This window comes from Tinamus guttatus, unplaced genomic scaffold (assembly GCF_059628265.1).
Source record: "Tinamus guttatus ecotype Peru unplaced genomic scaffold, ASM5962826v1 Tinamus_guttatus_pri_ptg000287l, whole genome shotgun sequence".
NCBI classification, from domain to species: Eukaryota; Metazoa; Chordata; class Aves; order Tinamiformes; family Tinamidae; genus Tinamus; species Tinamus guttatus.
In genome coordinates this window covers 13,160,301-13,173,812 of record NW_028288821.1, presented here as the reverse complement: position 1 = coordinate 13,173,812, position 13,512 = coordinate 13,160,301, and the positions used below count along the sequence as shown (strand labels likewise).

The following is a 13,512-nucleotide window of genomic DNA, read 5'->3' as shown; positions in this document are numbered from 1 at the left end:
CATGGACCAGCTTACCTGCTGCTCGTTGGGGCTGTACCTGCAGATGGCACCTGGGGAGCCAGGGTCCAGCTCCCAAGCCCCACACAGTGGGGACAGGACAGGACAGGGCCAGGCAGCCGCCTTGGAAGCAGGACTCCTGCCTGCCTGCCCCCTGCTCCTGCAGAGCGCTGGGGAGCCCCACAGAGCAGGCACCACGCAGGCCGCTGCACAGGGCCATGCCCTGCCGCGGGGCCCACCGCAAAGCCAAGGGCCAGGGCAGGGCGGGAAGGGAAAACCCTCAACCCACCAGAATGACAGCCTGGAGCACAGCTAAAGAAACCAGCAGTTTATTAACGGTCCCGTACAAAAGGCACAGTGGCAAGAGAGAACAGACTACTCCAACATGCGGTTTGTCTCCAGCACAGTCTGCAAGATCTCATCCACCTGATCCGACTCAAAGTTAATCTCCTGAAGCTCCAAATGGGGGAGAACCAAGGAAAGCAGCCAGCTCACATTCATACGCAGGTTCTTAAGTTTCTCCAGAACACTGTGGGCAGGAGGGAAAAAACAAGAGAGAGAAGTCTGTGACAGAGGTCTGGCCATCCCACCACACACACAACCGCTGTCTCCTTCCTCCCAGGAGAGCCAGGTGCCCTGGGGGGGTCCCTTACTCCACCCTACTCTCATTTCCACTGCAGACCCAACACTGCGAGAGCGACTCAGTACGAGGTGTAGGACAGACCAGAATAGAAAAAGCACCTTTTCTTTTTTTTGAAGCCTGATCAATTATTTGGATTCATCTGTTGATTCCAGCCCCTCACAACAGCAGGATCTTCAGTTATAATTCAGTTTCCAGGGTGACTGATACCAGGGTAGCAGTGTCTATTGAAATAGCAGCCCACAATTACCACTGCCCTCACTTTAAGACCAATGGGGACAAGCCAACCCAAGTTCTGACCTTTTCACATCTCCTTTCTCTGGGCCCCTGCAGGAAACTTGTGTCTCCCTGAGCACCTCTAAGTGCATCTCTGTCTCCTTGAGTCTTTCCATCAGCTCATCCTTCTCCTCCATGGATCTTGCCAGCTTTGCTTTCAGCTCCTGCACCTCAGCTTGGCGGTAACCCATATGTTTCTTGCTCCAGTACAAGCCTTCAGTCTCCTGAGCTCTGAGCACTGCCAGTTCCTGCTGGCTTTTCAAGAACTCTGTTTTCAGGTAACACTTTTCACGCTCTACTTCCTCTACCTGAAACGGGAGAGAAACACACATAGGAATGGCACCAACCAGCAAAATAAAAAGAGCTTCCCTAGGCCTGAAGGACAAAGGAAGAGTCAGCAGATAAAGGAAGAAGCTCACCAGCTTCCTTATGGAAGCATCTCTCCTGCTCAACCCACTTGGATCAGCCCGCTCCAAGACCCTCCTAACACACCAGGAGGCACAGCCACAAACTAGTTACCTTGCACTGGAGCAAATCCCGCTCCGCTGAAATATTCTCCAGCTTCACAGAGATATTCTCCACTGCTCTTCTCATGTTCTCCTGCTCCATCACATCCTCCTGCTTCCCTAGGTTCAAAACCTGCAATTCTCCTCTGCTGTTTCCAGTCCTGAGGCACGGGGCCTTCCCCATGCTTGGCCTGTCCAGTGTCTCCTTCCACCCAAAGGGGAAGAGCTGAAGGGGAGTTTCGGTGCCTGCAGCAGCCTTTGAAACACCAACGACTGCCACGAAGGGCCCCTTCGGCACGTCCTGGGCGCTCCCGTACACGTTCACACAAACGCTCCTGTCTGCAGCCTGGCTTTCTGCTACCAGGTTTGGCATTCGGCCTTCCAGCTCTCCCTGGACCATGACAGGGTCTTTTTGCGCTGCTGCCGAGCCGGCGGACGGGCCTGGAGCATCCTCCCTGCGGCAGCCTCCGTCCCAGCGCCACGCGCTGCTCGTGGGGCAGGGGGTGCCCAGGGCGCCCGGCAGCCCTGTGAGCAGGTACGTGCACAAGCTGCCGCCTCCACTGGTCTCCCGTTTTATGTACACGAGGTCTCCCCTGTCTTGGTAATGCTGCGCGAAACTCTTTGGAAGGGGGAACGGAGGGTGGCTGGGACAAGGCAGATCTGGGGGTGAAACTCCCATCTGTGCTTCACGTTTTTCTAGTAGCTCTTCTTTTACAGGCAAGTTGGGCTTGCTATAAAAAGAGACAGAGGGTGAGCAGAGAGGAGTGCCCCAATCCACAGCACATCTGACACGTCCAGCAACTTCTACCTGCTGGGGAGAGACAAGGCCAGTCTCCTAGAGCATGGGGCATCCACCTACCAAGCTGTCAAGTGGGTGTTTGGGTCCTGGCATCCTGCTCCACCCAGGCCCGCAGTGATCTTTTTGAGAGGAGGGGAAGAGACAACAGCCCCATCCGCGACCTTGTCCTGAGGCTCCGGCTTTGCAGCACAGGTGAAACTGCTGGTACAAGCAGGACAGAGCACTGATGCAGGGGATGACACCTGGGGAAGAAAGAAGCATTTAACAAAAGTAAGACAAGAGCCCGCAGTGTGCCAAGCTACACCGTGGGAAGCCAAGCCTTAGCCAAGAGGAAAGAGACACGAGAAGACTACTCCATTTGAGCAGGTTCCACCAGCCAGGTACGGAATCTAGATGTCCTAACCAACAACCATCTTTGGGAGGCAACCAGTGGAGAAGGTCTCAGTCCCCCACACTGTGCCGTCTAGCATCCATTTCAGCAGCAAGGACTGGCCTCAGCCCCAGCAGCCCCAGGGCAGGCGGCGCTGCCACCTGCGAGCCCCGCAGGCCTCCTTGTGACTAACCAGCTCACACACAACATTCACTCTTGCTGACCCCAGAGCAAACAGTGCCCCGTTCACACCCTGCTATCTTGTATCACGAGTGGCACAGGTCATGCTCGAAGCCATGAGGGTGTCTCCTTAGTTTGAGGGATGGTGCTTTAGTTCCTCTGTGCTCCAAGAAGGCACTTGTTGCTGTGCAGCAAGAGCTTTCATGCTTGTTATACAGAAACATGCATCAGACAAATCAATTCTCTTTCTAGGAACATGCACCTGGGACAACATGAGATGACCATGTTATAGAGGAGAAATGAGCAACAAAGAGAAGACAAATTGATGCTACTACACCATGGAAGAGATGACAAACGTGAGTGAGGACAGAGTTACTCCTAGAGAGCCTCCAAGGCTCGCAGTCTGTGACAGTTACCAAACTCTCATTTACTGACATGCACTGCAATAGGCAGGTTTATTAGAGATAGTTCACAGGAGAAAAAAGTTGTGCATGAGGATGAGAAATCCCCCGTCCTTACTAGGTTTGTCCTTTCAAACACACTGAGAAAAAAACTAGTCTAGCATGCAACGTGAGGATGTCTTTTGGAAAAGAGCATGCAAAGTGTCTAGGCTGGCACTGGAGAGCCATGGAAAGACACCTGAACACCATGGTGAGTGTTGGGAGGGAGCCGTCCCAGCTGGATGGCCAACCTGATCACATGCTGCAGTGTCCAGAGCTGCCCGGAGAACCCATTCTGGGCAGCTGTATCCGAAAGACAGTTCTCCTGAAAATTTAAAACATCAGAGTCTTTATACAACTGGTTAACCTGAAAAGGGGGAAGGAGGCCACACAGCGTCAGCCCTGCAAAGCCAGGAGCGGAAGCAGGGAGCTCACTACATCCTACCGCACAGCGGGTGAGGAGCAATGAACTCACTGGGACTACGCAGGACAGGGTCAGGATGTGCACAGGGACTGGGACTGCCAGGCCCCTGTTGCTGTTAACAGTTTGAGGCATGGGAAAGCTGTGCATCAGTCAGAATTGTTGTCTCGTTTTGCATGATGCTCCATCATGGTCACGTGCCAGCTGCTTTCTCCGCACAAGGAGGGAAGGGGAACAACAGTGAGGTGGCAAGAATGGGACCCTGCCAAGCCCTGCAGCACTGAGCAGGCTCTCCCTGTGCTGGCTCCCACCTGTGTCACCTGCTGCTCCACGCTCTCCCCTGATGGCAAGGAAAACGACCTCCTCCTCCTCTTCTCTGCACTCAGCTCCCTAGACCATGGAAGAGAAAAACAGAGCAAGTGAACAAGTCCTACTGAGGAGCAAGGCACGATCTCTGCCAGGAGATGGAGCCTGGGATGCAGGAGAAAAGCAGCAGACATCACCTGCACCAGCAGCGACCAGGCAGGAGGTGCCACTGCTGGGCAAGGAGGTGTCTGACTTCCCTCTTGCCTCCTGGCTCAAGACAACCGGGTGGCACGGCAGAACTGCCCATCCTCACCCTTTCCTGTACTTCTGGCTGAGGCTGGGGCTCTTCTCCTCATCGCTGGTGTCCTGATCCTCAGGTGCTGAGCAGTTTCTGCAACAAAAGCAATTCACCACATTGCAATATGTAAAAGAACAGTTTGGCTCCCTCTCCCACCACAAGTCTCCGTGGTTTGGAGTCTCCATGGTCTCCATCTGCCCAATGTCTCTACTCTTTTAGAATTTCAGATAACGTAAGGCCATGGAAACAGCTGGAGAGTCAAATATTGCATTTAAGGGCAGAGGGAGAAAAAGCCACTTGCCTCTCAAAATAGCGTAGATGAAGAGCAATGGAGCACAAGCCATGAGACCAGGGTTCAGCAAATCAAACAGCATGCTAGCCACTTGTGTTTCAGTTTTGACTTGACTGAGAAATGAATCATATCCAATGTGGGGAACACAGACTACAGCAGCTTCAAAGTAAATAAACTGTCATAGCGATTAACTATATGGCAACAGCCCACAGGAAAAGTTCCCTCTTGCATGTTTGCAGCCATGTCCTGAAGCATACAGCACAAATTCTTCACTTAAGAGTTTAAAAAGACACATAAGCATTGCTGCGGGTATATCTCTCTCATCTCTAGTTTCTTTTTGCTTCCTCTCCAGATCACTGACTTTTTAAATGCATCAAATAGCCTTATATTCAGCCAGTCCTACATTAACCTCCCTCTCTGTTGAAAGGTGGATTTATTATCTATTTTTAGGGCCAAAAAAGCTTCCCCATCCTACCCCAAAGCCAAATGATTTCCTTAGAGGTTTATCATGAAGACTGTTTATTACAGGCTTTGTGGAACTCAAACTTTCAGTAGACAGAGGCAACTAAGACATTTAAATTGACTGTTGGGACTTATTAAAAAGAAAAAAAATGATTTTCAGTAAAATCCATCTGGCTTGTCTCAGTCACAAGTTTGTGTTATCAGTTCTTTTCACTTAGCACTTCAGTTGATGCTCTTGGTAGGGTAATTTTTCTTTTAAATTCTCCAACAGGTCAGCAGATTTCACCAAGAAATCATCTTTTGCTATTAGCAGTTTTGCTCCTTAACAGTGTTCCATTGGCACATTTAACTAAAACCCATCAAATCTTTCTTACATCCTATAATTTAAATGGAAGGCTTCTTCAAGCTCAAACTCTGCTATTTTAAGTGTATCAGGAAGAAAGATGTCAAGCAGAAACCAAAGCAAGCATGTGCTAAATCAGGGCTATAAACGCTGGCTTCTGCTCAAAGAAGAGGCAGAACACAAACATACTAAGTCAGAAGGAGAATGGTAACAAGCTACCAAAAAGTTTTCAGTGAGATTCTTGTTTTCCTTCAATACCTGTATTTTCCGAGAAGAGACTGAAGAAATGTGACTATGGACCTGACCTGTACAATCTCCTGTAAGGAATCTCTGTACTCCCAAGTGCATGGACAGAAAGCAGGAACCCACACGTTTGACACAAACCATGTGGGTTTCAAAGATATGGGATGGCAACAAGAAAAGTCACGCAGGACTCCACCCACGAATCCCTACCTGTATTTGGGGTGAGGATGGAGATAGCAAAACCACTTCTCCGGCAAAGACGCGAGATCAACCTTGTCAGGGAGTTTCCTCCATTTCAGACACTCCTCGCACTGCACCCATGTCTGATCTGGTCTCTCTCTGAAAAGAAAAATAAATAAAGCAACAGTCTAAATACCTCAGGCATGGAGCAAATGCTGGGAAAGGCTGGTCAGTGCCAGTGCTGCCACCCGACCCCGAGGCAATCCCAGCACATGGGACATTTGGCTTCCAAAATGAAGGAAAGATCCAGTCACCTCTTTGCTGCCTCTGACTCTGCCAGTGGCGCATTCCCACCCTGCCTTGGCTGAGGGAACCCCCAGGCTGTCAGTAGTGACAAAGATCAGAGGTGGCTCTCACGCTATGACGCAGGTTGTATCTGCACTCCCCAAGTTCATCTGGGCCATCTTTGTCTTCCAGTAGGTGTTGAGTTTCTGCCCCAGCACTGTGACTGTCCGTCTGGAAGGGAAAAACACATCGAGGAACTGGTCAAATCCCACCAAACAGCACAAGCAGGAGCATGGAGGAACAGACAGGACAAACACAGATGTCTCCCCCAAGAGCTCAACTCAGTCTTGCAACTGCATGTTATAGATTGGCACTTAAGCAGCCCCACCACATCAGCCATCCCACCACAGCAAACTCACCGCCCACCTCACCACAGAGCATCCAAGACTTTCCCCTCCCCTCTTCAAAGGCGGCTCTGCTGCTGCAGACGCCCCCTCACCTCTCTGGAGAAGCACAGCTTGGACGTTCAGAGTTGCTCACAACTCCCTTTCAAAGCAGGGCAAACCCAAGGCCTCGCAGGGGACTTGAGGGCCGGGCAGTGCTCAGGAAACCACTCACCCTGGCCACAAACACGTGTGTAGCACAAAAACACACTAACCTGCATCAAAGGGCCACACAGAGCCAGATGAAACCACCACGGCTCACGGGTCTGACCAGCCCTCCCCAGTAACTGCGCAGGCCCAGGCTCGCCCTCCTCCCCATCCCCTCTGTGGGTCTCCCGTGAGGGAACGCGTGCCTGAGCAGCAGGCGGCCGCACCACCGAGACGCGGGGAGCGGACAGCGGCCGGCTCCGCGGCCAGGGCGCCGCGCGGCTGCCCCTGCGTCACGCCTGGGGCGTCTGCTCGTCTACCCTTTTGCTTATCAGCAAATTCTAAGCTGGGGTCGGACTGAGAAAGATCCCCACCAATGCTCCACCTCAAAAAGATACAGAAAACCACCAAATTCTACTGTTGGCAAAGTCTGGTGGGGGGAGGAAGCAGAGATGTCCACAAACATCGCGCTTCACAGCCCTCACTTCCTGCTGAGGAAAGGACCCTGCAAACTCGGTCAGTAAAGCTGGGTGTTATTTACTCTAATTCATGAACAGTTCTCTAGCAGCATAGCAAAAATCAATTGCTTTGGTCCACCCTGCTCCAGGCTTCAGGTTGCCAGAGGGGTGTTTCGCGAGCACAGCCCCCCGGGAGCCTTGACTGGCAGCTCCCTGCGAGCTCCCGACCTTCCCTGATGGCTCTGAGGGGCTTGAGCAGCTCTGCTGAAGTGCACACACATGGACGCCGTTTCATCTTGGCAGGCCTTCCTCTGAGCTGGATTCTTGTGGGTGAACATGTCTGCGTGCCAGGGCTGGTTTGAACACACAGACTGTGCCCACGCAACGTCTCAGGGCTCTACATTTGCACCATGCTTCCCAGGCATGCAATTCTCCTCGCTGTCTGGGGGCATCAGAGACGGAAAAAATGGCCCAGTCTAGAACCATTCAGAATAAACAGCCCTAAGAACAGGTGCAGCAGCTCAGATCGAAGGCTGTGTCACAGAAAACCCCTCCCCCGGCAGCAGCCTGGGGCACAGGTCTGTCTCTCTTACCGGTACTCCTTGCTTTTTTCAAAGTCCTGTTTGTTCTGTACTGGTTTTAAGAAGTTGCATTCAATTACTCCGATGACACCCACGCCTTCTCCCTGCAGTGGCCAGCAGTGACAGAAAAGAGCTCTTTTAGCGAGTTCTGCTCACAACAGGAATGAAAAAAGCAGTCCTCTAGAGGGGGCTGCCAGCCTGCTTCCCGCTGCAGGCAAACCCAGGCCTGTGCCCCTGCACAGCAGCCTGCGAGCTGCACGGGGCAGCCATGTCCACAATTCCCACTGGCACAAATCCCTGCTGCAAAGGGATGAGAGGTGTGTCCCGAAGCTTTTCCTCTCAGAACACAGAGCACTGCTTGGCGTGACAGGCAGAACTGCCCATGGCTGAAGGTGTGCGCCCTGGCTCCGAGATCCTCCCGCACGATAGTGTCTAGAAGCACTGGCTGCACAGGCAGCCTCCCGCCAGAGCCGAAACTTGCCTGCCGGAGCAGATCCACCTGGATCGCCCTGCGGGAAAGGCCGGCTGCCTGTCTTCCCACAGCTCCTCCAACAGCATTCTGGAGCAGCTGGACTGCTCTGCTTCCTCAAAGCCAGCTAGACACCCGCTGTGGACACGCACGGGCTGTCCCAATTCTCGGGATGTCACCTCAGAAACACCAGGTCTCTGGGCTCTGGCCACTGTGCAGTAGGGAAGCAAAGACCTACAACGAGGCTGCTTTTCGCAGAGCCCCATTCTCCCCTCTCCCAAACGAAAAAGGGAGGAGAACCCCAGTGCAGCTACTCACCTTCTTCTGGCAGCCCACTTTCTCATAGGGCTTGATGAGGCGGTTCTTGTGGTACATCATGACCCCATAGTGGCTTTTGTTCCTGCAGCTGAATCCAAAGGTGATCCTCACTCTTTTGTTCTGCGGAAAAGCCTCATCAAGGAAGCAATAAACCAGGAGCTCTGGGAGAGGCGGGGGTGAGGGATGCAGGGCCCAACACACGTGGGAGCTGCTTGGCGCTGAGCAATGGCCGCAGATAACGGTACGAGGCGAGCCGGGGCTCCCCCACGGCTCCGAGTCTCGTTCATGTTACACTGATAACACAGGAGGCAAGATTCGGCCAAAGAGACGGTTTCAAATCGTATCGCAAACGGATAACTAATGACCAAATTTTGCTTGTGACTAAAAGATAGAGTGACTAATTTTACAAAGCTAAAACAAACACTCGGTCAAGGCTGAAGAAACCCTAATAAATACTAATAACTCCAAGGAGCAGTACAGAAGAAAGAGCTCACTTTCGGCACACTCCAGTTTCACAAATTCCGTGCTGAAGAGATTGTTATTATCTGGGAAACTACTATTAGCTAGGATTAAAATATTTAATTAAGCACTTACTGTTTAAAGGTAGAAGGATCCCAGTGCAGCTACTCACCTTCTTCTGGCAGCCCATTTTTTAATTTGTTATTTCTTAAAGTCAGAGCTCATGTATTTGCAATGTTCACAGACACTGCATGCCTTCTGCTGCTTGGAACTATGCAGAACAGATGCAGTGGTCCAGGTCTCCAGGAGCTGCTACTTTATGCATACGCACTGCGAAAATCAGCAAACAGAAATCCACTGCCACTAGTTTTCCTAACCTCCAGTCTGCTGCTCTTTTGCAAATGATCTCCAAAAATAGTGGTTCAGCAGTTGCCCAGAAGACTGCAACTAATGTGCAAAATCTTAATTATTAGAAGAGATAAAAGCAGAATGGATTTGTGTTCATTCTTCAGCTCCTGAGTAAATAAGGATGGAATTTAAGCAAATAACACTTTTTCACATTTGATGCAGCAATTGATATACTCACAGACCCTTGGGACACAAAACTACCTTTAAGCATGTGAAAGGAGAAGGGGAAAAGATGCTGAGATGCAGTTCAGAACAGCTTAAGCAAAGTTCTTTCTGGAAGTCATTTGAAGAGATTTGATACCCTTATTGTTCTTTGCACTTGGCTTTGACCTGGAAACACCCTTCTCCAAAAGGATGTATCAATAGCTAAGCCAGAAAAGCCAAAACACTCAATAGGGGAGGAAAAACCAAACACACAAACATCAACATGCTCCAAGAACTCAAATGAGCAACTTCTAGTCAGGAAAAATAAGCCATTAACTAAGGAATGGGACAGAAAGGCTCTTCTGGTCCTTGCTCTCACTTTTGATCAAGTGTGTGAGTTTTTTTCTACTGAATTGAGATAACATTGATATTGAAAACACATTTCAGAAGCCTCGAGTCCCTGCCCACTTCAGCCTCACTGGACACAGCGCATGAGGCAAGAGCCGGCTCCAGCGCAGCATGACCCATGGCACATCCCAGCGCACTCCAGCACAGCGGCATCCAGGGATCCCTTCTGCCTTCTCATCAAGACTTAACTTCCCAAAGGTGACCAGAAGACAGGAAAGAGAAGGTAACTCAGCCTGTCTGCTCATTTAAATCCTGTATTTCTCTAGGCACCAAGAGCAGGCCCAAACCTGGCCACGAGGCTGATGTGGACCTTGCAGGATGCTGAGGCCGCTGTGGCAGCAGGGTAGCAGGGTGCCCAGCAGCGGGCAGGAAGGATACGGCAAAGGTGGGCTTGTACACGTCATACTCGGTCTTGGCCAAGCTCTTGCAGATCAGCTGGGTGTTCACCTTCTTCTGCCGCAGGACAATCTGCATGCGAGGCTTCAGGTATAAGATACTACAAAACGCCTGGGAGAGAGAGGAGGGAGAAACTGCAGATATGGGAAAGACATCACACACCTGAACTGTCCCATATAGTCATTCTCAGGCAACCTCAGAATCTGCTTGGGATTCCCCATCCTTCATTCCCTGCAAGATACCAGAAGACGGGGGTCCACTCTAACACGATGTGAGAGGAGCAGGTCAGCCACACTGCAACAAGCCTGGCCAAGGGCTGCCACCTCCTTCCAGCTCTGCACAACTCACCCGCAATGAGTACTCTGTCTCTAGGATAGAAAACTCTGGGACCATCTCCCGACAGGGCATAATTTTTTTGCCACGAGTCTCCACGTTCTCTGTAAGGAAGTCTGCTAACCGGATATCATATTCATCCGTATCAAAATCCAGCTCTGGCTTCCCATCTTTGTTTCTGAAAAACAAGAGACACACAAAAAAGGACAAACTCTCCCTTTCAGCCCACACCAGGGTCCAAAGAGGAACCAGCTTTAATACAAGGACACAAAAGTCTAGCACTTGGAAGGACAACAACTCAGCAGGACTCCAGTATAGGGAAAGCAATGACTAAAACCATTCCTTTGCTCTTGACCTGCTGTCAGGACACAGCTTTCCTGAGCAGGCTGCTCTTCTGTATCAAGGAGCAGCAGATAGAGCAGTGCCTTTCCCACCACCCGCAGATCTCATTAGTCAATTGATAATTACAGGGGTTTCTGTGCAGAACACCAAAGTAGTAGAACATTTCACAACTGTCTTGATACACAGAAATATGGAAATTAAAAAAAAAAAAATGGAACAGACAGAAAGAGATTGATCTCTCCCAACTTCCTTCCATCGGGAAGCAGGTGACTGCTTCATGTGACATACGGCTACACTGGATGAGAGCGGCTCGAACCTCCACGCTGGGGACTGTGCAGCAGGCACCATGTGATGCGCTCCTCAGCTCGGCACCCCTCCAGCCCGTACCTGCAGATGTTCCAGATGAGGATGCGCGTGCCCTTCTTGCCTGGGATGGCATCAAACTGTGCCAGCAGCTCCTCCCTGGTGTTGAAGAGTGTATGCTCCAGGATGGCCTCCAGGCTGGGCACAGAGTCTTCGGTAAAAATTATCTTCTCTAGAAGCCACGGGGTCAAGGAGAACAGGGCTGCCCAGACCCCCTGCAAAAAGGGGCAGAAAAACCCACCCAGCTGCAAGGACTCCTGACACCCCAGAGGGGCACAACCCTATATCCACAACCATCAGAGGACAGTCTCAAAGACTGAGCCAGGACAGACTCTAGGCTGTGTGCGGGGCAGCTGCCCCTCAGCCCCGCGGCAGGAACCCCCGGCTGCTCAAGGATACTGTTCTGTTGGTTAAATGGCACCAGGGGCACAGTCACCGCCTCAGCATGGACACGTTCCAGGTAGGTCTGGGACAGCAGCCCCACGGTGAGGGCCCCGCCATTCTTGGTGAAGACGATCGCGTCCTTCCCCAGCCGCATGGAGCTGGACTTGAAGCCATTTCCACACGGCCCAATGCACGGGGGGCTACTCGGCCCGGCCTTCTCCTTGGAACCAAAGCTGGAAGCAGACAAAGCAAGAAGGACTGGAAATGGGGAGAGCAGCTGCACTCCAGGCCCTCGTGCACATTCCTGCTCGAAGTGCTCGTCCGACAGGAGTTGGGCTCTCCTTGCCAGGAGAGCAGCACTGCCCTCTCCTTGCCCTCCCGCTCCACCACGGGGATTTTGCAAGGAGCTTCCAGCTGCTGCTGCAGCATCGCACGGGGCTTTCCCGAGCTTGTGGCCTGTCACTTCAGTCCACAGACACAGCAGGGGCAAGGAGAACACGCGTGAAGCGCAGGGCACCTCCTGCCTCCATCGCAGCACAGGCATGAAGGGGCCTGGGCTTCTGGTTTTCACTTCCTGAACCCCTCTGGCTTTTCTGAAGATCTGTGGTTTTGCCCTTGTGGCAATTAGAAAAAGTAGTTTCTCTGCTTTGCTCCCCTACCTTTTCACTCCTATCAAACAAAACAAGGCCATAAACCCTTCATTCACACTGTGAGGGTGCCTGCACTTTGCAGTCAATTAGAAAAGGGGCAGCTCATGAAGCCAAAGTGAAGCCTGGGCATTTTGCAGCAGTGGTAGCTGTGGGTTAGAGTGAGGAGCAGCCCCATCCGGGAGCCATCCCTGCCCATACGGGCACTACTGGTGGGAAGAGCAGGACTGGCAGCAGCAAGAAGGGAGACCCAGGGGAGGCTGCAGGCAGCGTAGCACTGCAAGCAACACAGTGCTCTCCTGCAAGTACAGAACTGGCACGTTACAGAGGGAAACAGCCTTCTGCTGTTCCACGATTTCTGAAAAAAAAAAATCAGTGTCTTGGCAACGCTTCCTCACTTGTAAGTGGCACCTAATGGCCTGAAACTGAAATTTGTCATCACACAGTGTCACGCTTCAAATCTCTGCCATGAGCTCATTTCATTCTCACTCAGCACTACCAGAAAAGCCTTCTTATATCACAGATTAACGTGATATAAACACAGCCTCCAGAGCCACAGCTCACTGCAGCATCCACAGGGAAGGCAGACGGAGAGGAGGCTCCTCACTAACACAAATCCGCTGGCCTCGAGGCAATACACGGGGCTGAGTGGTGGAGCCGGGCGGGCAGCCCGTACCTGAGCATGCGGTGCAGCTTGTGAGGGGTCATTCCCACCCCATTATCCGTAAAGGTCAGGCAGAGGTGGCCCTTGAGCTGCAGCACGTCAATGCTCAGGCGCTTGGCCGTGACACTGGCGTCCGAAGCGTTGTCTGTGGGGGGACAAAACGGGGCAGTCACGGACACGCTGCCACTCGGACCTTCCCCCCCCGCGGCCGGTGGGTGCCGCGGGGCGAGGAGCGGGTGCTCCCTGCGGGACCGAGAGGCGCAGGCGGCAGCGGCAGGGCCGCCCGGCGCTTACCGAGCAGCTCGGCCACGGCGCTGAAGGGCCGCGCGTGGCTCGCGCTCTGGCTCCGCAGGCAGCTGGGGCCCATCTGCGGGGACAGAGAGCGCGGCGCTGGGCGCGGCCCGGCCTGGCCCGCACTTACGGCGCCCGGCCCGCGGGACATAGCGGCGCCCCCCGCCGAAAGATGGCAGCGCCCGCGGCGCCGTACGGCGCGATGGCGGCGCCCGCGCG

At 52.6% G+C, this 13,512-nt stretch overlaps 1 protein-coding gene across 1 annotated transcript; it reads right to left on the bottom strand.

The window, feature by feature from the left end:
* Positions 1 to 304: 304 nt before the first annotated feature.
* On the bottom strand, positions 305 to 13,393 carry MORC4 (MORC family CW-type zinc finger 4). The gene is made up of 16 exons (XM_088527602.1): positions 13,297 to 13,393; positions 13,015 to 13,147; positions 11,707 to 11,924; positions 11,332 to 11,479; positions 10,618 to 10,780; positions 10,252 to 10,380; positions 8,455 to 8,574; positions 7,680 to 7,771; positions 6,171 to 6,269; positions 5,784 to 5,912; positions 4,249 to 4,326; positions 3,941 to 4,019; positions 2,279 to 2,460; positions 1,433 to 2,150; positions 938 to 1,221; positions 305 to 526 (listed from the first exon to the last, which is right to left on the bottom strand). The coding sequence occupies exons 1-16, from the start codon at positions 13,367 to 13,369 to the stop codon at positions 373 to 375; spliced, it is 2,799 nt and encodes a 932-aa protein (XP_088383728.1). The 5' UTR covers positions 13,370 to 13,393; the 3' UTR covers positions 305 to 372.
* Between the last annotated feature and the right edge of the window lie 119 nt (positions 13,394 to 13,512).

What these genes read in the sequence shown, in the direction of transcription:
- MORC4 (XM_088527602.1), bottom strand. Translation starts at nt 13,369, where the DNA reads ATGGGCCCCAGCTGCCTGCGGAGCCAGAGCGCGAGCCACGCGCGGCCC. An exon ending in AACACCCACTTGACAGCTTG is followed by an intron (nt 2,151 to 2,278) that starts GTAGGTGGATGC and finishes CTCTTTTTATAG; the next exon opens with CAAGCCCAACTTGCCTGTAA. An exon ending in GAGAAAGGAGATGTGAAAAG is followed by an intron (nt 527 to 937) that starts GTCAGAACTTGG and finishes TCCTGCCCACAG; the next exon opens with TGTTCTGGAGAAACTTAAGA.